Raw genomic sequence first — 23,358 nt, forward strand, 5'->3', positions numbered from 1 at the left:
CAAATATATATATATCTTTTTTGTGGGACGATGCTAGCTTTGTAGGGGACCAAAATTACTGTGGGGGAGAGTGTATTGTGCTATAAGATTACCATCATGTCAATAATTAATATTCAATGACTTGTTAAAATATAGTTTATTCTTTTGGAAAAATGGCCTTAATGTTTGTATTGAGTCATTCAATAATTGCTTATCCCTTATTTCAAATTTTCTCAACTCCTTGTTGATTATTTTTATTTTTTTTTGTTTTAGGAAAAAGCTTACAAATTTGGTTTAGTACAACATGTTGGGGAGGAGATTCGAACTTAGAACCTCTGGTTGGTTGGAGGTACATACCAATTACCGCTGAGTTATGATCGTTTTGACTTATTTACATTGCAAGTTAAACTTGTCACGTTGCATCCATGTAATTTGAAAATTACAGAGTATATCATACCACACAAGTATTTAACTAATAAAGTTAGAATTGACCTATTAGACACAAAATTTAAAAGAATCTATTTAAACTTAACCTTATAAATTAAGAGACCGAACATGTAACTTTTAACTTCTAACTAATAAAGTTAGAACTGACCTATATTAGCCACAAATTTAAGGGATCGAAGAACAAAATTTAACTTTTAATCTTTTAGAATTCAACGATGAAATGCAAAATTAAAAGTTAAAAAAAATCCATCTTAATAGATATAATTTCAAATTTGTAAAGAAAAATAAAATCCTTATCATTTACGGAACTCTTTCCCTCCTTCACAAGATAGCCCAAAACAAAGTCAACATCTCTATAGCGAAGATTTTTACTCTCTCTAATTTAATTCTTAAAGCTTAATCTTTCTTATTCTGAAGATTACATGTTCTTTTTAGAAATAACAACCATACGAGATTAGTAAAAAGGTCGTTATCTTATCCTAATTTATTTTTAAGATGAGATGAACTCTCTTCGCTCAGGTCATTCAAACTTCTCTTTATATATGAACAATGATTTCAAGGTCGATATTGACACAAACATGTCAAGATCTTAATTGGTAGAGATGTCAATAAATATTGATAAAGTATAATTATGTTAGCAATATGTTAAAAAATGACTAGAGTCTTGAAATTCATAGAAATATTGGTAAGGAAACAACTATATATATATATATATATATATATATATATTTGTATACATAACATTTACAAAAATCACAAAAAAGTGTTTCCTCCTTTTCATTTTCTAAAGAAAAAGCTAATATTAAAAGTTAAAATCTTACGCCAAGTTGAAGGACCTGTTAGACATAAGTTCATGAATTTCTAAGACATAAAAACCTAATTCTATAACTAACGCGCTTTTGTTTTTGGTTTTTTATTTTTGAAAATTAAACGGTTAGACCATCAATGTATTATTTTGTGTTGCATATGTTTTTTGAAAGTATTTTCAAAATCTAAGCCAAAATTTGAAAACTAAAAATAGTATGTATTTTTAAGAAAAATAAAAATGTGCCAGATAAATTATGAGAAAACAAGCATATTTTAACGAAATAGTTATCAAACTCGACTGAACTATTATTTTTAATATATAAAAATTAGAATTTACAAAACGTAATAGACTTGATCAAATTAGAATTACTGATTATAATTGTAATATCCAAGACCAAATTTGTATAACATATTTGCGAATGATTTATTTGCAAATTAGTATGATGTCTCCCTCAACAAAATTTCTGGATCCAGTGCATTGCATATATAAAATATGTAAAATATGGATCTTGGTTGTATTTGACCAAAAAATTTCACGTTGGTGTTTCATATATTGAAGCAAAAAGATGAACATAATAAAAAACAAATCGCAATCCAATTTAAATAATTCACAAAATATTGTCAACTTTCAAAAGCTAAACGACAGCCAATGCCTTTTTTTCCTGCGGCCTGCCACTGCAATTAAATTAATAAATGTCGATATTTCCGTGGAAGATAGAAAATTTAAAAATGGTAAAAAATATTTAAATTGATAGATAATTATTTTTCTATTTTTAAATTAGCTAAAAATAATTAATATTAGTATTATGTTTTTATTAGGGACATTTTGTTAATATTTTTCATATTTTGTCGATTTTCTTGTACTATGATGGAAATGTCGATTTACCTCTCATATCGATGTCGAATTCGTGGAAACATGGATATGTCGATGGAAATGTCGACGTATCGAAGGATATATAGAATCATGATCACAACAACCATTTATTTTAATGTCAAAAGTGGACTTTGATTATTGAAGCTTTTGAAATATAATATATTTTTAAGTTTCGTACCTTCGAGACATGATTTCGTGCATTCGATTTTGGATTGGAGTATCGAGATTTAATGGTTCTTATAAAATTATCGTGTGGCCATTCTTCTTCTTCGTGTTTAATAATCACTTTTCTACCAAGAAGTTTTCATCTCTAGCTTTTAGAAACACGAAAATCAATAGGAAAAAGGGGAAATTTGTGGAAAGAAAATTGAAAAAATTAACCATGTAACTCAAATATGAGATACCAACCTGAATATAATTCAAATATGAGATGCAGACCTGTTGAGATCAATTGATACTCCTTATTTGGTAGAGAACTAGAGAATGAAGAAATATTCAAATATTACCCAATTTCATAATTAAATATTGAACAAATTCCAACACTGAACTAACAAAAGAAAATAAGGATCTCTTAACTAGATATTTTTTAAATAATAACAGGACAACCATGACCATTTTCAAATGATATTTTATTAAAAATCCTCGATTGAATAGCTAATTTTTGACGTAATATGAACCATAGATAAGACAATTATATTACTTTTAAATTTGATATTTAATTGATGAATTTTAGGGGTTAAAAAAAAGGACAAAAACTAAATATCTTGATCAAGACATGGGAGCATTTTTAATATTAAAAAAAGAAAAAGGACAATAATTGGAATTGCATGGTGTAATGCCTCGTCACATGGGGTGAGTTATTCAACTGATTCCTTTGGCAAAGGAATATTTGATACCCAAAATCAAATATATATAGTTGTCATCTATTCCATCATTTTTATTTTATATATTGATGAAGGATGAGTTTCAAACCGGACACGTGTTGCTATCTTGAGGAATTCGACAATACATTTCTGAGCTATACATTGAATTATCGAACAAAGTTGGCTCCAAGCAGCCATCGAGTTTTATAGAAGGTTGTCTAACTGCACCGTCGAGAGTTAAGTGGATCCTAATAGAAGATCTCAGGACGTGGTTATGTACGTAATATCTCTAGGCGGTTATCACCATATCCACCTCGCGTGGACAGTTAATACTCGCATGATCTTTGAAGTACACCCCGATTTTTAGAGGGGCTATCGCTTTTATTCAATGACCGATTGTGAGTTGCCTATAAATATAGATGTCAAACTCGCTTGTGAGTGAATTTCGACTTGAGACATTTGAGTATCAATTTCGTGTACAAATATGTATATTATCGAAAGTTTTTATTTATTATTTGTGAAAAGTACTTGATTTGGAGGGTACCGCCATGAATAATAAATATAGATAAAATTGTACATTTTGCATGTGGGAAAATTAAAATAGTTGTACCATGATTTTTTAAAAAGAGGATATGATTGACCTTTATTATCAGTGATGGGTAGGATCTCTCTCTAAAAGGTACTTGATTTGGATTATATAATTAAGCTAAGTTTTGACCCAAATAATATGATGATGTGGCAGATAGTTTACATATATCATAAAAATCATAAATAAAAATATAATACATGTTAGTTTAAAGATGTGATTGGAATTTTTTATCCTCATGTTTGAAATCAAGAAAGCTGAATGAATTAATGATTTTAAAAAGATCTTTAATTTGATTTTAAAGGAATGTAATTAAGTTTATTTGTGTGTTTAATTTGATTTGAAAGGAATGTAATTAAGTTTATTTGTTTGAATGTTTGTTAAAAGGGAAAAAAAAGTTGATTAATATAAGATCTCTTTTAGTAAATAACATGTGAATGTGGAGTTCAAACACACCACCTTTTAGTCGGAGATATATGTCTTTTACTGGTCGACCTAAATTCAAAGATATTAATATAGACTTTTAATCTTAATTTATATACTAAAATTGCCTCAGAACAAGATGAAATCCTACAAATTATCTAATCATTTTGGTCAAGAAAATATTTTACCTGAAAATATAATTTGAAATCACACAGTCAGGGAGCGAACAAAAAAATAAAGGGGGCATAATTGGTAAAACGAATACCTTGTAACCAGCCTACAAAATTGTGAGTCATTTTAAATTTATAAAATTTTATAAAAACAATATAACTCATATAACTCGACGATATGAAGTCGTCATTTTTTTCCTCCTAAAGATAGTTCATCCCAGTACCAAAGCGAATATGACAGTAATTGACATATATCTCAAATCAAAAAGTTATAAGTTTGATTCCGCACCTCATCCCAGTACCAAAGCGAATATGGCAAAGCGAATATGGCAGTAATTGACATATATCTCGAACAAAAAAGTTATAAGTTCGATTCCGCAACCCACATGTTGTACTAAAAAAACCTTTGTTGCACTTAACAAAAATAGTTGGCTATTTTCCATTATTAATTTCCCTATTTCATACCATCTCCTCCTATAGGTCAAGAGACTACTGAAGGCCCATGAATTTAGGGCCTACTAAAATCATCCAGTTGAGTTAGTTCAAAAGCTATGGTCCAGCCCAATTCTCTTCTTGGACTAATTTCAAATATTGTAAAAGTTAATAACAATTACTTTTACGATTACAAATATAATCAAAATTACTTTATAATTTTCGACAATCATCTAATTCTGTTCAATGTCGTGTTACCTTTAACACCTTTGTTTGGCCAAGTACTAAAAAAAACATCTTTATTTGATAACATTTTATTTTTAGTTTCAAAAGTAAAAAATAAAATAGTTATCTAGCTTTAATTGTTGATCAATATTTCTTTTAATTAATTGTTGAGATATATTCTAAGTTTGTATTATTATACAAGTTATGCAATTACTTGTCAAATTATTAATGTATTATATCAAATAGATTATTTATGTCATTTATGGCATATAAATGTTTATTTAACTAGGAACCAAGATAATTGATACCTTTATCTGTAAAACAAAATATAATTAATAATTGGTATCTTACTTCTTATTATCCAATAATTTATTATATATATATATATATAGTACAACATGTGAGGTGAAGGATTGAACTCACGACCTGTTTATGCAAGAATTTGCACAACGTCAATCTAGCTCAAACCTGATCCTTGTTCCGACCCGAAATGCTAAGAGAAGACCTGCACAAGAGGGTAAAATCTCTGACGCTCGAGTCAGTAAGCAACTCGGACTCAATATTAAGTTCGAGGAGAAATTCCTTTCCTGATGGTGAAATGAAGTCCTCTATTTATAGGTTTAGGTTCCGACAGAGGTTGTGACAAGCAGTTACCTTGGTCGGACTTGAGGCCGAATGTGTCGGGTTCGAGCAGATAGAACTCGGACACTTTCTTGGAAATACCAAGTCGATCATTAATAAGAAGTGGCAGATGCTCCATCTCGGAGGGTTCCGAGATGGTGCTCCGTAAGCTTGTTCCTTTGATTCTTCTATCAGCGGCGGATCCCCGTCCTCCACGTGGCGAAAGGATATTTCATCCCCAAACACAACCTCTTGGAGATATATACCAATTATCACTGAGTTATACTCGTTTTGACAATTTATTTTTATCTCGCTACTAATTTATTATAATATATAGAACATATTACATCATTTTATCTCACTACCGATCTATTTTTGCATCTCATAGATGTAATTTAAATAGATTATTACATTAATTTTTGTTTAGTACAACAAGTAGGGGTGAGGTATTTGAACTTGTGAATTTTTGGTGAGAGACATATCAATTACGAAACTAAACTCATATTTGCATAAATATTTGATGTTGAATCGTATCTTCGACCAATTTTATAATTGAATTGGTTAAATCATAAAATAAAATTATGCAAGATTAAAAGGGTCAATCATCGCCGTACCCATTACTAATGAACTAAAAAAAGAAAAAGATCAATATTTCACAATAGGGGCAGATCTACCATAGGTCTACGGGCTTAACCCCTCAACTTTAATAAACTTTCTTTTTCTATTATATACAAAATAATTTAAACACATTAACTGAATTCTACGTGTACGTGTCCAAGCCTTTTCGACCATTTAAATAAAAATTTTAGATCTACCACTGTTCCACGGTATAACTAGTCAAATTCATTTGATTAACAATCATGTTTGAAAATATTATAAAATAGAAAATATATATTTGAAATTTCTCAAAATTTTATTTTTCAAAAACTACATCTAAGTTGGACTAGTTTTAATAAAATGGGGAAGAAAAAATTACATTGTAATGCTGTAAGAAACTTATAAAAGAGAAATAAAACATTTTTTATTTTATTATAAAATTTATATTGTCTACATATATTGGTTTTAATTTAATTGTTGTTTTAAAGAATTAATTAATTAAATTCCACATCTGCGTTCTTTGCTTCATCTTTCTTAAAACATTGGGACGCTGAAGGCCAGATCCGGGAGAACACTGCGAGCCCTTTCTTTTTTGTTTCTCATTCACGAATCACCATTTTCCCTCTCGCCATTTCCCAAATTCTTTCGCGCCTTTCTAAACAAGTTATATTCACTGCGTCTGCTTATGCTGGTGCCGATTGTGGATGCAATTCTGGGCTTTTGTTGATTTCTTGCATACTGATCGGATCTGAGGTACGATTGTGTTGAATCCTTGCGAATGACGTTCTTTTTTGTTGGAAGGGTGTGTAGATCTGGCGCCAATTTGCATGGTTAGGTTTAGATATTTGTACTGTTTGGTTGCTTTGAAATGGGCGTGAATTCTACTTGAAAACTTAATATACGGAATTCGAATTGTGGGTTGTTCGATTTGAATTTATTGTAATGTAATGCGGAACCGTGTGGTTTTGACTGGTGTTTTGTTTTCTAAGTGGGGATTTTGTTGGGTAAGCGAGATTTTATGATCCGGGGGAGGATTTTGGCACTTGGGTGTGTGATAAGGTTAATACGTTTTGGGATTTGATGCGACCTGTTTTGGTACAGAGTTCTTTGGTCGAAGAAGATGCTGACGAAGTTTGAAACGAAGAGTAACAGAGTCAAAGGATTGAGTTTCCACAGTAAGAGGCCATGGATCCTTGCAAGTCTTCACAGCGGAGTGATCCAGTTGTGGGATTACCGGATGGGCACGCTTATTGATAGATTTGATGAGCACGAGGGGCCAGTTCGCGGTGTTCACTTTCACAAGTCTCAGCCACTATTCGTGTCCGGAGGTTTCATCTTTACTCTACTCTGCTTTAGAAAAGTAACAGCTGAGTGTTATTCCTCGAACAATTATTGATATTAGTGGATGTGGTTTCTGGAATCCTCCCAAAGAGATGTAGAGGTGCCCTGAAAATGCATATTGTGCTGTAGTTACATGCCGAAATGCCTTTGTTATAAGCGTTTAGGATTATTCTAAAGTAATTGAATTAAAATTTCAAATTTTATTTTCTAACTAGTTGCTAAAAGAGTGCCCCATTCTTCTGCTGTTCTTTTCAGGTAATTTTCTACTCATTTGTTGAAACGATTAGAGTATGAGGCAATTGAGTGCTTTACTTATTTGCATTACTTCATGCATGGCAGTGATGAAAAGCTTCTTTTATTAAGAATGAGAATGATAGTTCATAAATGAGCATAGAAGATTATTATCTCTTCTGTATAAATTGAAAAATCGAAATTTAGTGTTGGATGCCTACCTTATTTTCAGGAGGGGCTTAATAGTTTTCTTTGCACCTGTTAATGGCATTGTTGAACAAGAGTATTACTGATGTATATCATGCTATTCCAAGCATTTTTTTTATAAATGAAATTTATTTAGATTTGTTATGAAAAAATATTGTTGATTTTTCTTTTTCCAGGGGATGACTATAAGATTAAAGTGTGGAACTATAAGACTCATAGATGTCTATTTACTCTTCTTGGACACCTTGATTATATACGTACTGTGCAATTTCACCATGAGTATCCATGGATTGTAAGTGCTAGTGATGATCAGACTATTCGTATATGGAACTGGCAGTCACGTACTTGTATCTCTGTATTGACGGGTCACAACCACTATGTTATGTGTGCTTCGTTCCATCCTAAGGAAGATCTTGTTGTGTCAGCTTCTCTAGATCAGACTGTTCGTGTTTGGGACATTGGTGCCCTGAGGAAGAAGACTGTATCCCCAGCAGATGACGTCTTGCGGTTGAGTCAAATGAATGCTGATCTATTTGGTGGTGTTGATGCTGTTGTTAAATATGTCTTGGAAGGTCATGACCGAGGGGTTAATTGGGCGGCATTCCATCCTACTCTGCCTTTGATTGTGTCTGGGGCTGATGATAGGCAGGTGAAATTGTGGCGAATGAACGGTACTTAAACCAAGAACATGTGCTCTCCATAGAGTTTAATTTTAGTTTGTGCTTTTCAAATTTGAGAGTCCATCTAGTTATCCTGCCTGATAATGATTTATTTTAACAATACAAGTTGTATGTAGACAGTAGGAAAGTCATCCCATCATCTCTTTATCCCCTGAGTGTTTAAGTTGACCAAGAGATAGGTTACAAGCCATAAGGAGTGGCTTGGACAAGTTTGGAAATTCAATGAGAAGTGAGTACTTTATTGAATCTAAATTTATTTAAGTACACATTTTAAGTGTAGGATTAACGGGAAACATTTTTTCATATGTTCTTCTTGGTGTGGTGTACCCCCCGGGAGAAAATGTTAGTAACCCTTATCAATGCAATATCTGGCATCAAATAATATAAATATTGGCTTTTAAGGCTGACTCTGTCATTTACCTTTCAGATACAAAAGCATGGGAAGTGGACACACTAAGGGGGCACATGAATAATGTATCATGTGTAATGTTCCATGCAAAACAGGACATTATTGTATCCAATTCAGAGGATAAAAGTATTCGTGTTTGGGACGCGACGAAGCGGACTGGACTTCAGACATTCCGCCGTGAGCATGACCGGTTCTGGATACTTTCTGCTCATCCTGAGATGAATCTACTGGCAGCTGGTCATGACAGTGGCATGATTGTTTTTAAGTTGGAGAGGGAAAGACCTGCCTTTGCTATTAGTGGTGATTCTCTATTTTATGTGAAGGACCGCTTTCTACGCTTCTATGAGTTTTCCACTCAAAAAGATTCACAGGTCATACCGATTCGAAGACCTGGTACCACTAGCTTGAATCAGAGCCCAAGGACCCTTTCTTTTAGCCCTACAGAAAATACTGTCCTTATTTGCTCAGATCTGGATGGGGGATGTTATGAATTTTACACCATTCCTAAGGATAGCATTGGTAGAGGTGATAGCTTCCAAGATGCAAAGAGAGGACTTGGAGGATCAGCAGTGTTTGTGGCTCGGAATAGATTTGCTGTGCTTGATAAAAGTCACAACCAAGTCTTACTAAAGAATCTTAAGAATGAAGTTGTTAAAAAGGTCCCCATTCCCATTACTGCAGATGCAATATTTTATGCTGGAACTGGTAATTTATTGTGTCGAGCAGAGGATAAAGTTGTTATATACGATCTTCAGCAGAGAATTATTCTTGGTGATCTTCAAACCCCTTTTATTAAGTATGTTGTTTGGTCCAATGACATGGAGAGTGTTGCCTTGCTTAGCAAACATGCAATTATTATTGCTAACAAGAAGCTTGTTCACCAGTGCACCCTTCATGAGACAATTCGCGTAAAGAGTGGAGCATGGGATGATAATGGTGTTTTTATTTACACGACCCTAAACCACATAAAGTATTGCCTCCCCAATGGAGATAGTGGTATAATCAGAACCCTTGATGTTCCAATCTATCTTACGAAGGTTTCTGGCAATACTCTTTTTTGCTTGGATAGGGATGGAACAGTTCGACCTTTTGTTATTGATGCAACAGAATACATATTCAAACTCTCTCTCTTGAAGAAGCGATTTGACCATGTCATGAGCATGATAAGGAGCTCACAGCTCTGTGGGCAAGCTATGATTGCGTATTTGCAACAAAAGGGGTTTCCTGAGGTTGCACTTCACTTTGTGAAGGATGAGAGAACCAGGTTCAATTTAGCTCTTGAGAGTGGAAACATTCAGATAGCAGTTGCTTCTGCTACAGCAATTGATGAGAAAGATCATTGGTACAGGCTGGGTGTGGAGGCTCTCCGTCAAGGTAATGCAGGCATTGTGGAATATGCCTACCAGAAAACAAAAAATTTTGAGAGGTTATCATTCCTTTATCTCATAACTGGTAACACAGCAAAACTGTCCAAGATGTTAAAAATAGCTGAAGTTAAGAATGACGTCATGGGTCAGTTTCATAATGCTCTATATCTTGGTGATGTCCTTGAGCGGGTGAAGATCTTGGAGAATGTTGGCCACTTACCTCTTGCATATATCACAGCGTCAACCCATGGTTTACATGATATAGCTGAAAGGCTAGCTGCTGAATTGGGAGACGACATTCCATCTTTACCAGAAGGCAAAACTGCATCCCTCCTCTTGCCTCCTACTCCAGTCATGTGTGGTGTTGATTGGCCACTTTTGAGAGTCATGAAAGGTATATTTGAAGGTGGGCTGGATCATGCGGGCGGCGGGCGTGCTGACGAAGATGATGATGAGGTTGCAGAAGGTGATTGGGGCGAGGAGCTGGATGTGGTTGGTGTGGAGGGCTTACAGAATGGGGATGTTGCAACAATTTTGGATGATGGAGAAGTGGGAGAAGAAAATGACGAAGAAGGGGGATGGGGCCTTGAAGATCTGGAGCTCCCACCTGAAGCTGAGACTCCAAAAGTATCAGTCAGCACTCGCAATTCAGTTTTTGTGGCCCCGACTCCTGGCCTGGCTGCCAGTCAGATTTGGATCCAGCGGTCATCTCTTGCTGCAGAGCATGCTGCGGCTGGTAATTTTGATACTGCAATGAGATTGCTTAATAGGCAACTAGGAATTAGAAACTTTGCTCCTTTGAGAACCATATTTCTGGATCTTCATGCTGGAAGTCAGACCTTTCTTCGTGCTTTTTCATCTGCTCCGATAATATCATTGGCAGTAGAACGAGGATTCAATGAATCTGGTAATGCAAATGCAAAAGGATCCCCTGCTCTTATTTACAGTTTCACTCAGTTGGAAGAGAAGCTTAAAGCTGGTTATAAGGCTACAACATCTGGGAAGTTTGCTGAGGCTCTTCGTCTTTTTCTTAGTATTCTTCATACCATCCCTCTGATTGTTGTTGAGTCAAGGAGGGAAGTCGACGAGGTGAAGGAGCTAATTATTATTGTTAAAGAGTACGTTTTGGGTTTGCAAATGGAACTGAAGAGGAGGGAACTCAAGGACGATCCAGTACGTCAGATGGAGCTTGCAGCCTATTTTACTCACTGCAACCTTCAGTTGCCACATTTGAGGCTTGCTCTATTAAATGCCATGACTGTCTGCTACAAGGCCAAGAACCTTGCCAGCGCGGCAAATTTCGCCCGGCGACTTCTAGAGACTAATCCTTCAATTGAGAATCAAGCTAAGACAGCCAGGCAAGTGCTGCAGGCTGCAGAAAGGAATATGACAGATGCATCCGTACTGAACTATGATTTTAGAAACCCTTTTGTGACCTGTGGTGCAACTTACGTGCCAATTTATCGGGGTCAGAAGGATGTTTCTTGCCCATACTGTAGTTCCAGGTTTGTGCTAAGTCAGGAAGGCCAACTTTGTACTGTTTGTGATCTTGCTGTGGTTGGAGCAGATGCGTCTGGTTTACTTTGCTCTCTCACCCAGAATCGATGATCAGACTTGTGGGAATTATATCTTTTTCCAATGACCTCACTTGTCTTCCTGACTGCAGGAGCTTTTGTTGTTGAGAGTATTCACGTGTACTTGTGGAAGGTAAAAGAAAGTGATGGAGTAATCAGCTACCTTGAAAGAATTTCGGTTGTCTGCTACTTAAAATTTCTTCTCGTTTCTTTTTGTTTAGTCGATTGTGATATCACTGTAATAAAGTTTCTAAGAATTTTGAATTAGGCTATTCATGTTAGGTATGGATGAGATAAAATACAAGAGGGCTTTATATGAATTGATTGTTACAGGGATGACATCTCTTACATGTTAATGTTGGGAGGACCCTCGCGCCGATTTCTGTTATCTGTTATGCGTCGATGTTTTTGATGCTTGGTAAAAGATGAACATTTTTGTGAGCTTCCATTTGCTTATTTGTTCTCTAGTACCTTTTTTCTTCCTTTTTTTGAAAATGAGTCTGGGACTTCTTAGTTCTTACCTCTATGGGCTGGTTACTGGTGACTAAGGTGGATGAAAAATAAATGGATTTAGAAATGATGAGTTCAAACTTTGTGACTAGCTTCTTTGACACTAAACTATTAGGATTAGATGATTGGTTTGAGAGTTTTGTTGTGATGCATGCAAGCTGGTTTGAATACTTCGAATATGATAAAAAGAATTAAGAGACTTCGGATTATAGAGTTCGAAGAGAAGTGTGCTTACGAGGATGGTGGATTGGTCATGGTCATGAGATTTCGTGTGCAATTAAAATTACTTGACTTGATCATTATATCTCATGTTCGTATGTAATTGTTAAAATTATTAAATTTACTTAAACTTTGCATCTTTACAATTTAATTACTAGTATTCTCAAATAATGTGGGACAACTATATTATCATAATTCTATCTAAATACTTGTCACCCTGGAGCTTTTTAGGAATATAATGGTGGAAATTTGAACATTCAACTTATTAAAAATATTATTTTAGAGTATCATTCCAAACAACTCAAACATGATTTTTACAAATTGATGAGATAGCAAATGTGAAGTCACAAGAAAAAAATAAGACAAAACTTCTCTCCTGAAGATTCAATTCATGCGTTGTGATCGGAGCTTCAAGAGGGAAGTTTTTTCCAAAAAAATATCCCATTGAAATAAGCCACGATACTTTTCCAACCAAAAGATAGGTTACAACCCCCATAAGCAAAACCATTGTCTTTTAAGGTGAGTTTGGCAGATGGAGTTTTGATATTTTGCACATGCAAAGGGTGACTTCTTCTAATAGATCACCAATTGCTTCAACTTCTTAAACTCGAGAACTCCAAAATTCATATCACAATTTCAATATCATCATGAGAAGACTTCCATGAGATGGTAACATATTTACCAACCCGATATCATCTCTTGCAAGTGGAGTGGGGACAATAACCGATGTTGACAAAAAAAAAAAAAAGGCTACCTTCCAAAATGGATTAATTTAATAATCATTAAAACAATGCTCAGGGAATTTGTCATTATCATGTTGACGTTTAGCATCACAAAAAGATTGAGACAACACATCAGAAACGCATCTTTCGCCATCAACGTTTGACATTTACAATAGGAGGTTTTTTCATATGGCATCAAGTTCAGTAGGTGAGCCAACCACAATTCACATACACAGATATGCAGATTTCTTTCTTACAACAGCGTGAACTAAACCATGCATATATGATAAGTAAGCTGCTTTTTCAAGTTTCTAAACCAACACAAAGCAAAGGGTTCATTCTACTTTTAGAGAGACATTCTAAGCTTGAAATGGCAGTTCATAACTTTCTGCCATACAGTGATAATGTTGCATTATATACAGGAAATATGGCAGTGTGTTCATATAAACTAGGCAGTATGAACTGCGGCGACTGTCGACACCATGGAATTGACTCCACAGATGTTGCGGCCCTTGCAGATTTTGTAGTATCCATTCTCACCCCAGTTTTCTCCCCAGGAGTTCTTAATGATCCAGTAGGGCTTCTCTTTTAGGCGGATGGGAGCATAGCCAGCAGATCCATAGCCGACCAACAGGACTCCATGATCCAAATGCTTTGAGCAAATGTAAGGGCAAGAAACCCCTCCTATATAAGTCTGCATGAATACGGCATTGATGGCAACTGCATTCAAGGTAAATTGAGCCAGTCAGCAACTATAGTAGAGGCTTAATAGAGGGGAATGTTATAACTCTACCTACAGACAGAGGGATTCAAGAAAGTAAGTGGTTGAATTGAAGGTATTTACTTGCGAGAGGGCCATTTTTCACGAGATTGGCAGCAATTTGTTCTTCATCAAGGGAGACAACACTAAAGTTGGCCACTGATGCAGCAATTTTGGACTTTTCAAATTTGCAGGTTCCACGATCTGTACCAGTGTATGGGTAATCTTTCTCTCTCATAAGTCCCCCAGCTTTTAGTGTGTACTCAAAAGCACTATTCATTAACCCCCCATTGCAGCCAGCATCACAGGAATTTTTTTCTTCTGGATCACACTGGCAAAAGTATAGAAGTGCGTTGATTTGCAAGTAAATAAAAAGAAAAACCTTCTTTAATGAAGCCTCAGAGTAGATAATACAAAGATGAGCATGAATATCCTTCACAACTACAAAGGAAATTTGTGAAGAAAATTAAGGATATTCATTTAAGTGCATATCTTTAATGTTTAGATGGATAAGAAGTCAAGAATGCAAAATATGTATATATGACTTTACTGATATAATTAATGAACATTAAGCAACACCAAGATATCTTCACTTCGAATTACATACATAGAAACAATTGATAATCTTAGACATTATGCAACATCACATATAGAATAAACCTTCCAAAACTTCAAATAAATCATTCATCTCTTGCACCAAAGAGTAAATTATCTATCGAGTACTTCAAGCAACCTGCAAGGCCAGACCTTGCACTTGAATCCTTTACTGGCCTGCAAATTTGCTAGTACAGGTCTTCTATTGCAGCTACGACTAGACAGACGCAAATATTTACCATCAACCTAAGCGGAAATCATAGAGCAAAAAAGGTATTTTGCTTTCTAAAATTCTGGAATCAGGTGCAAAAATAGGTTCGAATGAATGACACCCTATAAAAACTATAGACGATCATTACCTAGACGAAAAGTCCGCAAAATTCACTTAAAGAACAGAAAATCAAAGACAAATGAAAGTAGAAACCCAACCTCGTGATCACAGTCAACAAGCTGTTGTTCGCTAAGGCTAACAAGTTTGCCGGTAGCAAGGAAGTTGGCGCCTTCAAGAGCACCGGTTGTACTGAAACTCCAGCACGATCCACACGAACCCTTATAAAACAAATTAATCACAACGATCAAGACCTCGGTTTAATAAATAAAACTTACCTTTGCTTCTAAAATAATTAATTGGAAGTTATCATCATCGTAAAGAATGACAGATACAGAGAATGAATAACAAGTTACAACCATTGACAAAATAGCTTTATTTAACACTAAGATATTATAGAAACGAAAGAGAATCGAGAAACCCCCAAATCAAAGATTAAAGTATAAGAAATTGTAAAAGGAAATTCAGAGAGATAGAGAGAGAGAGATAACCTGATTCTTAACTTCCGTGACAGCTCCATGATCTCTCCAATCGAAATCGGTTGGGAGATCATCAATAGGAAGAATAGGAGCCTTGTTAGCATCGGCAGGAAGGCCAAGACGGGGCCCTCGAAGCCCTAGAAACGATTTTCGGAACTCCGATGGAGTCAAATCAGAAAACTGAGTGACGCCATGAGTAGCAGAGGGATCAAGGGCCTGGTGGCGCTGTGCTCGCCGCAGATTAGCTCTGAATACCCTGAACCTGTGATCATGCTCCTCCTGGGAGGCATACGACTTCCCAAACTTGCGCTTGAAGAGCGAAAAATGGTGCTCGGCTCCGAGGAGGAGATCGTCCCCGTTACTTCCCTCGTTGACTCCTCCGTCATCCACGACCTGCCGGATTAAATTGTCGCCCTCCGATTCGACGGAGAGGACCTCACCGCCGATCGCCGAGACGGCGAGGATTGAGAGAACAACGAAGAAAGAAAAATAGCTAACCATTTTAACCAAAAAAAAATGTAGAGATGGAGAAGAAGAAAAAAGCTGTGAAAAATACTCTCAGGGGAGGCCTTTTTATGCTGATGCTCGTTCAGGCGAGCTGTACTAATATGTAGACGGTTACATTTTAACCAAATTAGTATTTCGATCTTAGTCGTTGTTTTCCAATCCCAGCGGGCCCCACGGAGAAACGGACGGTGGGGATTCGGGGAATCGTTTTCTGACGTCATAGGATATAACTACCCGCTTTATCTGTGTTTTGCTTGAAGAAAGGGTAAACGTGAAGCCCAATGACGAAACGGCACGTGGAGGATTATGATTGGGCCTTCTTAAAGCGAGTATTGGCATTTTTGATTGGGTAATTTTGAGTTTGGTTGTTCGGTCCGGCCCAGTAGGGGATTTGGGCTTGGTCTCACTCTGGTCCTTGTTGGGCTTTTTGTCAATCAAGGCCTTAGTCGCCGATTTGGTATTTTGTTTCAAATCAAAATTGCAAATATACGTAGTTTAAAATAATTTTTTAGTTAATATATAAATTTGGTCAATCTTTATATTCTAAAATTTTTAGTTATTATAGTTTGAGCTTACTTGTTTTAACTTTATTTTTTTATTACTATATTGATGAAAAATCAATATTATACAATAATTATGATATTAATTATCTGTCGACACATTTACATATCTATCAATATTTTCATGTATCTATAAATTCGACAATGACCTGAGTTTTTATTATTATATTGATGAAAAATCAATATTATGCGGTAATTATGATATTAAATATCTGCCGACACGTTTACATATCTATCAACATTTTCATGTATCTATAAATTCGACAATAACCTGAGTGATAAATAGACATTTCAATTTTATTGCAAAAAAGATTAACAAAATATAAAAAAATATCAACAAATTGCTAATTATATATAATATTAATGTTAATTATTTCAAACTTATTTAGAAATAGAAAAATATTTATTTGTTAATTTAAATTACGATTTCTTAAGTTTTCAATATTTACATAACATTTTATCGATATTTAATTGAAATTTCGCTATTTCGATTGAAATTGAAAACTTTACCACGATGAACTATAAACATTTGGATGAAAATATTGATGGATGATGGGCTCCAACCAATTAAAATCGAACTAGAAAATATTAACCTAAAAGAAAAAGAAAAACTAGAAAATATTCATGGATGATGAGCCCCAACCAATTAAAACCTTAGATTCTTCTTAAATTAACAAAATCATAATTGTCTATAAATTAACAAAATTCCACCATTTTAAAAAAATTACGACGCTGGCCTGACACTCCACTGAGGCCAGATCCAGGAGAAGACTGCAAAAGCCCTCGTTCATCGTCATTTCTCTCTCTTCTCTTCTTTCCATTTCTCTCTCTATCGATTGAGCTTTTGCTGCTGCTGCTGCTGCTCGTGGATGCAGTCGTCGGCCTTCTTACGTATTGATCAGATCTGAGGTGAGTATTTAATAGGTCCTTGTTACATTCTATAGTTGAAAACTATTTGGATCATCCCCAATTCGCAAGATTAGGTTTTGCTCCGTCCGGAATTTGGGTCTGTTTGTTTACTGAGGAGCTAGTGTAAATTGTTACTTGGAAGCTTAATCTCCGAAATTTCAGTCCTACATAGCTCAATTTTGTTTTTGTTCGTTAGCTGGAAATTGTGTGGACTGACTCGTAATAAATTGTTTTAAGTGAATTTATATGATCAATTGGAAGTGCTTGGCACTTGGATGTTATGGAAATTCACTATGGGTATTGATGCTATCTGATTATGTATCTACAGAGTTCATCATTTGAAGATGTTGACGAAGTTCGAGACCAAGAGTAATAGAGTTAAAGGACTGAGTTTCCACACTAAGAGACCATGGATCCTTGCTAGTCTACACAGCGGAGTGATCCAACTATGGGATTATCGGATGGGCACGCTAATTGATAGATTTGACGAGCATGAGGGACCTGTTCGCGGGGTTCACTTTCACAAGTCTCAGCCTCTATTTGTATCTGGAGGTTCCATATTTATCTTTCACTTTGCTAGATAACTCTTAACTAAAATGTTAGTGCTATAGCCATAATTGCATATTTTGTTGATACTTTTGTGTACTATGTCAAGTCCTTCCGGGCAGATGTTATCTGGACAGGTATATATTGGTGCTCTAGACCTCATCTATCATTTTAAATTTTTCTCTGGCTAAATCAAAGTCAAATATCAAACTTTGTTTCCTTGCCTTGTTGCTGAAAGATTTTTTTCTTCTCTTCTGGATAGAGTAATCCTCATGAATTTGAAAAGAATAATTGGCCTAAAGTAAATTTTGCACAGGGATTATGGATGGCCGATATTTAAATTTGGATTTCGCAGCCCCATAAGTTAAGAATTGGACTAATGGAATGAAAATAACAGTTTGATCATGTTTTTTTTAATCAATGGATAATTTATTTATGTCAGACCTGCATGTCAAGGAAAGGGGATTCAATGTTGTGCACCATCAATTGACATAATAGTGCCTTAATTTTCAAGTTTGGTATGTTAAAATGGTTTTCATTTTTATTTTTCCAGGTGATGATTACAAGATCAAAGTATGGAACCATAAGACTCATAGATGTCTGTTTACTCTTCTTGGACATCTTGATTACATCCGTACAGTGCAATTTCACCATGAGTATCCGTGGATTGTGAGTGCTAGTGATGATCAGACCATTCGTATATGGAACTGGCAGTCGCGTACTTGCATCTCTGTGTTGACTGGCCATAACCACTATGTTATGTGCGCTTCTTTCCACCCCAAGGAAGATCTTGTTGTGTCAGCTTCTCTTGATCAGACAGTACGGGTTTGGGACATTGGTGCATTGAGGAAGAAGACAGTGTCCCCAGCTGATGATGTGCTGCGGTTGAGTCAGATGAATTCTGATCTCTTTGGCGGTGTTGATGTTGTTGTTAAATATGTTTTGGAAGGTCATGACCGAGGAGTTAACTGGGCAGCGTTCCATCCTACCCTGCCTTTAATTGTGTCTGGGGCTGACGATCGTCAAGTGAAATTATGGCGAATGAATGGTAATAATAAAATGCTTTCTTTCCATGATTTAATAACTACAGCTAATATTTATTGGATTTGGGAGGGACCTTAATTTGTCCTGCCTGATGTTAGCAAGACTTCAGCAATATTACTATTGTTCTGATTAGTCATCTTATCAGCTTTTTGATCTGTAGTGTCAATGACGTCGCTAGGTGGTTGGTTTCAACTTGGTTAGTTAGAGAAACTACCTGAAAGAATTTTCTTAATAAGATCATAGGGAGTGACAATAGTTTTCAGTTTCATTCAAGTGGATTGAATAAGGCTCAGAAATTCTTTGAATATTTTAATGAATGTGAAGACTTAAAATTTATTAATTGTTAGTAAATGTTTCACACGTTCTTCTGGTAGATTCCCCCCTCACAAATACATGCACACACTCAGAACGAGAGAGAAGGAAATGAAATGAAATGTTAACTGAACATTTGCTATATATATATTTTCCATTTCTTTTGGATTTTGAAGGTAGTTGCTTATCTTAATTTTCAGACACGAAGGCATGGGAAGTGGACACACTAAGGGGGCACATGAATAATGTATCATGTGTAATGTTCCATGCAAAACAGGACATTATTGTATCCAATTCAGAGGATAAAAGTATACGTGTTTGGGATGCAACGAAGCGGACTGGACTTCAGACATTCCGCCGTGAGCATGACAGGTTCTGGATACTTGCTGCTCATCCTGAGATGAATCTATTGGCAGCTGGTCACGACAGTGGCATGATTGTTTTTAAGTTGGAAAGGGAAAGACCTGCCTTTGCTATTAGTGGTGATTCTCTATTTTATGTAAAGGATCGCTTTCTGCGCTTCTATGAGTTTTCTACTCAAAAAGACACCCAAGTTACCCCAATTCGAAGGCCTGGTTCCACTAGCTTGAATCATAGTCCAAGGACTCTTTCTTTTAGCCCCACAGAAAATGCTATTCTTATTTGCTCAGATCTGGATGGGGGATGCTACGAATTGTACACAGTTCCTAAAGATAGCTTTGGTAGAGGCGACAATGTGCAAGATGCCAAGAGAGGAGTTGGAGTATCAGCAGTATTTGTGGCTAGGAATAGGTTTTCTGTGCTTGATAAAAACAACAACCAAGTCTTACTAAAAAATCTAAGGAACGAGGTTGTTAAAAAGACTCCCCTTCCCATCACCACTGATGCAATATTTTATGCTGGAACTGGCAACTTATTGTGTAGAGCAGAGGACAAAGTGGTTATATACGATCTTCAGCAGAGAATTGTTCTTGGTGATCTGCAAACCCCTTTTGTGAAATATGTTATATGGTCCAATGACATGGAGAGCGTTGCCTTGATTAGTAAACATGCAATTATTATTGCTAACAAGAAGCTTGAACACCAGTGCACTCTTCATGAGACAATTCGTGTAAAGAGTGGAGGATGGGATGATAACGGTGTCTTTATTTATACAACTTTAAACCACATAAAATACTGCCTTCCGAATGGAGATAGTGGTATAATCAGAACCCTTGATGTTCCAATATATATCACAAAGGTTTTTGGCAACACGCTCTTTTGCTTGGATAGGGATGGAATAAACCAGCGTTTCATTATTGATGCAACGGAGTACATGTTCAAACTATCTCTCTTAAGAAAGAGATACGACCATGTCATGAGCATGATAAGGAATTCACAGCTCTGTGGGCAAGCAATGATTGCGTACCTGCAACAGAAGGGGTTTCCTGAGGTTGCACTTCACTTTGTAAAAGATGAGAGAACCAGGTTCAATTTGGCTCTTGAGAGTGGAAATATTCAAATAGCAGTTGCCTCTGCTACAGCAATTGATGAGAAAGATCATTGGTACAGACTTGGGGTGGAGGCTCTTCGTCAAGGTAATGCAGGCATTGTGGAATATGCCTACCAGAAGACAAAAAATTTTGAGAGGTTATCGTTCCTTTATCTCATGACTGGTAACATGGCAAAACTATCGAAGATGTTAAAAATTGCTGAAGTTAAGAATGATGTCATGGGCCAATTTCATAATGCTCTATATCTTGGTGATGTCCAGGAGCGCGTGAAGATCTTGGAGAATGCTGGCCACTTACCTCTTGCCTATGTTACAGCATCAATCCATGGTCTACATGACGTAGCTGAAAGGTTAGCTGCCGAATTGGGAGATGATGTTCCATCTTTACCAGAAGGAAAATCAGCATCTCTATTATTGCCCCCTACTCCTGTCATGTGTGCTGGTGACTGGCCACTTCTGAGAGTCATGAAGGGGATATTTGAAGGTGGGCTGGATAATGCGGGTGGCGGTCCTGCAGATGATGATGATGAGGTTGCAGATGGTGATTGGGGTGAGGAGCTGGATGTGGTTGATGTTGATGGCTTACAAAATGGGGATGTCCCAGTAAGTTTGGAGGATGGAGAAGTTGCAGAAGAAAATGAGGAAGAAGGGGGATGGGACCTTGAGGATTTGGAGCTCCCACCTGAAGCTGACACACCAAAAGTATCAGTCAGTGCTCGTAATTCAGTTTTTGTGGCCCCAACTCCTGGTCTTCCTGCCAACCAGACTTGGATCCAGCGGTCATCTCTCGCAGCGGAACATGTTTCTGTTGGTAATTTTGATACTGCAATGCGGTTGCTTAACAGGCAGCTTGGAATTAAAAACTTCACTCCTTTGAAACCCATGTTTCTGGATCTGCATGCTGGAAGTCAGACGTACCTTCGTGCTCTTTCATCTGTTCCCATAATATCATTGCCAGTAGAACGAGGATACAGCGAATCTGGTAATGGAAATGCAAAAGGATCCCCTGCACTTATTTTTAGTTTCACTCAGCTGGAAGAGAAGCTTAAAGCTGGTTATAAGGCTACGACATCTGGGAAGTTTGCTGAGGCTCTTCGTCTCTTTCTTGGTATTCTTCATACCATCCCTCTGATTGTCGTTGAGTCAAGGAGGGAAGTTGATGAGGTTAAGGAGTTAATTATCATCGTCAAAGAGTATGTTCTGGGTTCGCAAATGGAACTTAAGAGGAGGGAACTCAAGGACAATCCAGCCCGTCAGATGGAGCTTGCAGCCTATTTTACCCACTGTAACCTTCAGATGCCACACTTGAGGCTTGCTTTATTAAATGCTATGACGGTCTGCTTCAAGGCGAAGAACCTTGCCAGTGCAGCAAACTTTGCCAGGAGGCTTTTAGAGACAAATCCCCCAGAGAACCAAGCAAAGACTGCCAGGCAAGTTCTGCAGGCTGCAGAGAGGAATATGACAGATTCATATGAACTGAATTATGATTTTAGAAACCCTTTTGTAACCTGTGGAGCAACTTACGTGCCAATCTATCGAGGACAGAAGGACGTATCTTGCCCGTATTGTAGTTCCAGGTTTGTGCCAAGCCAGGTCGGACAACTTTGTACTGTTTGTGATCTTGCTGTTGTTGGGGCAGATGCGTCAGGTATACTTTGTTCTCCCACCCAGATTCGATAAGCAGGCAGTCACAGTTCAGCTGGATCTTTTCTCGAATGCCTCAACTTACCCTTCTAGCTACAGAGCCAGAAGCTTCTCTCGTTGAGTTCTTGTGAAAGGTAAACCAGAAGCATAAAGCTACATTGGAAAAAAAAACTGTGCTGTCTGCTACTTAAATTTCTTCTGCTTATTTTTGTTCTTTAGTTGATTGTGATATTCACTGTAATAAAGTTTTCAGAATTTTGACGTAGGTACATGCTAGGTTGTGATAGGCAAGAATACTAGAGTCCCTTTTTGGATTAGATGATTGTTACAGCCTTACAGATTATTAGGGACATCTTAAATGTTAATGTATGCAGGACCCCTCGGGTCAATTTCGATATTTCACGAAACTGTGGTGTTTTACTCGGTGTAAAAAAGTAGCATATCGGTCGAGTCCAAATGGAGTGACTAGTTTTGGCCACTGGTTTTGACTCTACCAAAATAGTATAGTTGAAATCGTCGAAAACATGTTAGATCGTGTTGATGAATTACCTGGATTTGGGAGGTCCATTTCCAGTTTTTTGGTCTTCCTCAATTCAAGACTGGTTTGAGTTTACAACGAAGTCAGGTTTGTAGCTTAATGGCAATTATTATCGCATCTCCTTTTGTGATCTACACTTCACATTTTCAGAACATCGCCAATGAATGAGGGTTGCGAGATTGAAGAATGTCGAAATGAGTGTTACACAAAAGTTTAATTAAACAAAATACCCTTCTCAACTCTAGGGTCTTTGATAAAGGTTCAATTCTGTCCTTAATTTAAAACTACCTTTATGTAACTTTTTCGATAAAAAAAAGGAAAATGTGACATGGTAGTGAGTCGTCAAAATAAAGATACATGTTTGCGTGGATGGTTTGAATTA

The 23,358-nt window shown here is 36.4% G+C and overlaps 3 protein-coding genes across 3 annotated transcripts; 2 read left to right on the plus strand and 1 right to left on the minus strand.

Annotated features, from left to right (window-relative positions):
• The first annotated feature begins 6,534 nt into the window (after positions 1-6,534).
• LOC111015465 (coatomer subunit alpha-1) lies at positions 6,535-12,153 on the plus strand. Its single transcript, XM_022290494.2, has 4 exons — positions 6,535-6,777; positions 7,126-7,352; positions 7,980-8,474; positions 8,911-12,153. The coding sequence occupies exons 2-4, from the start codon at positions 7,145-7,147 to the stop codon at positions 11,865-11,867; spliced, it is 3,660 nt and encodes a 1,219-aa protein (XP_022146186.1). The 5' UTR covers positions 6,535-6,777; positions 7,126-7,144; the 3' UTR covers positions 11,868-12,153.
• A 1,263-nt stretch (positions 12,154-13,416) lies between these two features.
• Positions 13,417-15,997, minus strand: LOC111015466 (cysteine protease RD19A). The gene is made up of 4 exons (XM_022290496.2): positions 15,458-15,997; positions 15,068-15,187; positions 14,129-14,375; positions 13,417-14,004 (listed from the first exon to the last, which is right to left on the minus strand). Exons 1-4 carry the CDS (start codon positions 15,944-15,946, stop codon positions 13,733-13,735), a joined length of 1,128 nt encoding a protein of 375 aa, XP_022146188.1. The 5' UTR covers positions 15,947-15,997; the 3' UTR covers positions 13,417-13,732.
• A 1,228-nt stretch (positions 15,998-17,225) lies between these two features.
• LOC111015467 (coatomer subunit alpha-1) lies at positions 17,226-22,835 on the plus strand. The gene is made up of 4 exons (XM_022290497.2): positions 17,226-17,421; positions 17,750-17,973; positions 18,521-19,015; positions 19,524-22,835. The coding sequence occupies exons 2-4, from the start codon at positions 17,766-17,768 to the stop codon at positions 22,472-22,474; spliced, it is 3,654 nt and encodes a 1,217-aa protein (XP_022146189.1). The 5' UTR covers positions 17,226-17,421; positions 17,750-17,765; the 3' UTR covers positions 22,475-22,835.
• Positions 22,836-23,358: the final 523 nt, after the last annotated feature.

Source organism: Momordica charantia (assembly GCF_013281855.1).
Source record: "Momordica charantia cultivar OHB3-1 chromosome 2 unlocalized genomic scaffold, Mcharantia_2.0 BLBB01000002.1, whole genome shotgun sequence".
NCBI lineage: Eukaryota > Viridiplantae > Streptophyta > Magnoliopsida > Cucurbitales > Cucurbitaceae > Momordica > Momordica charantia.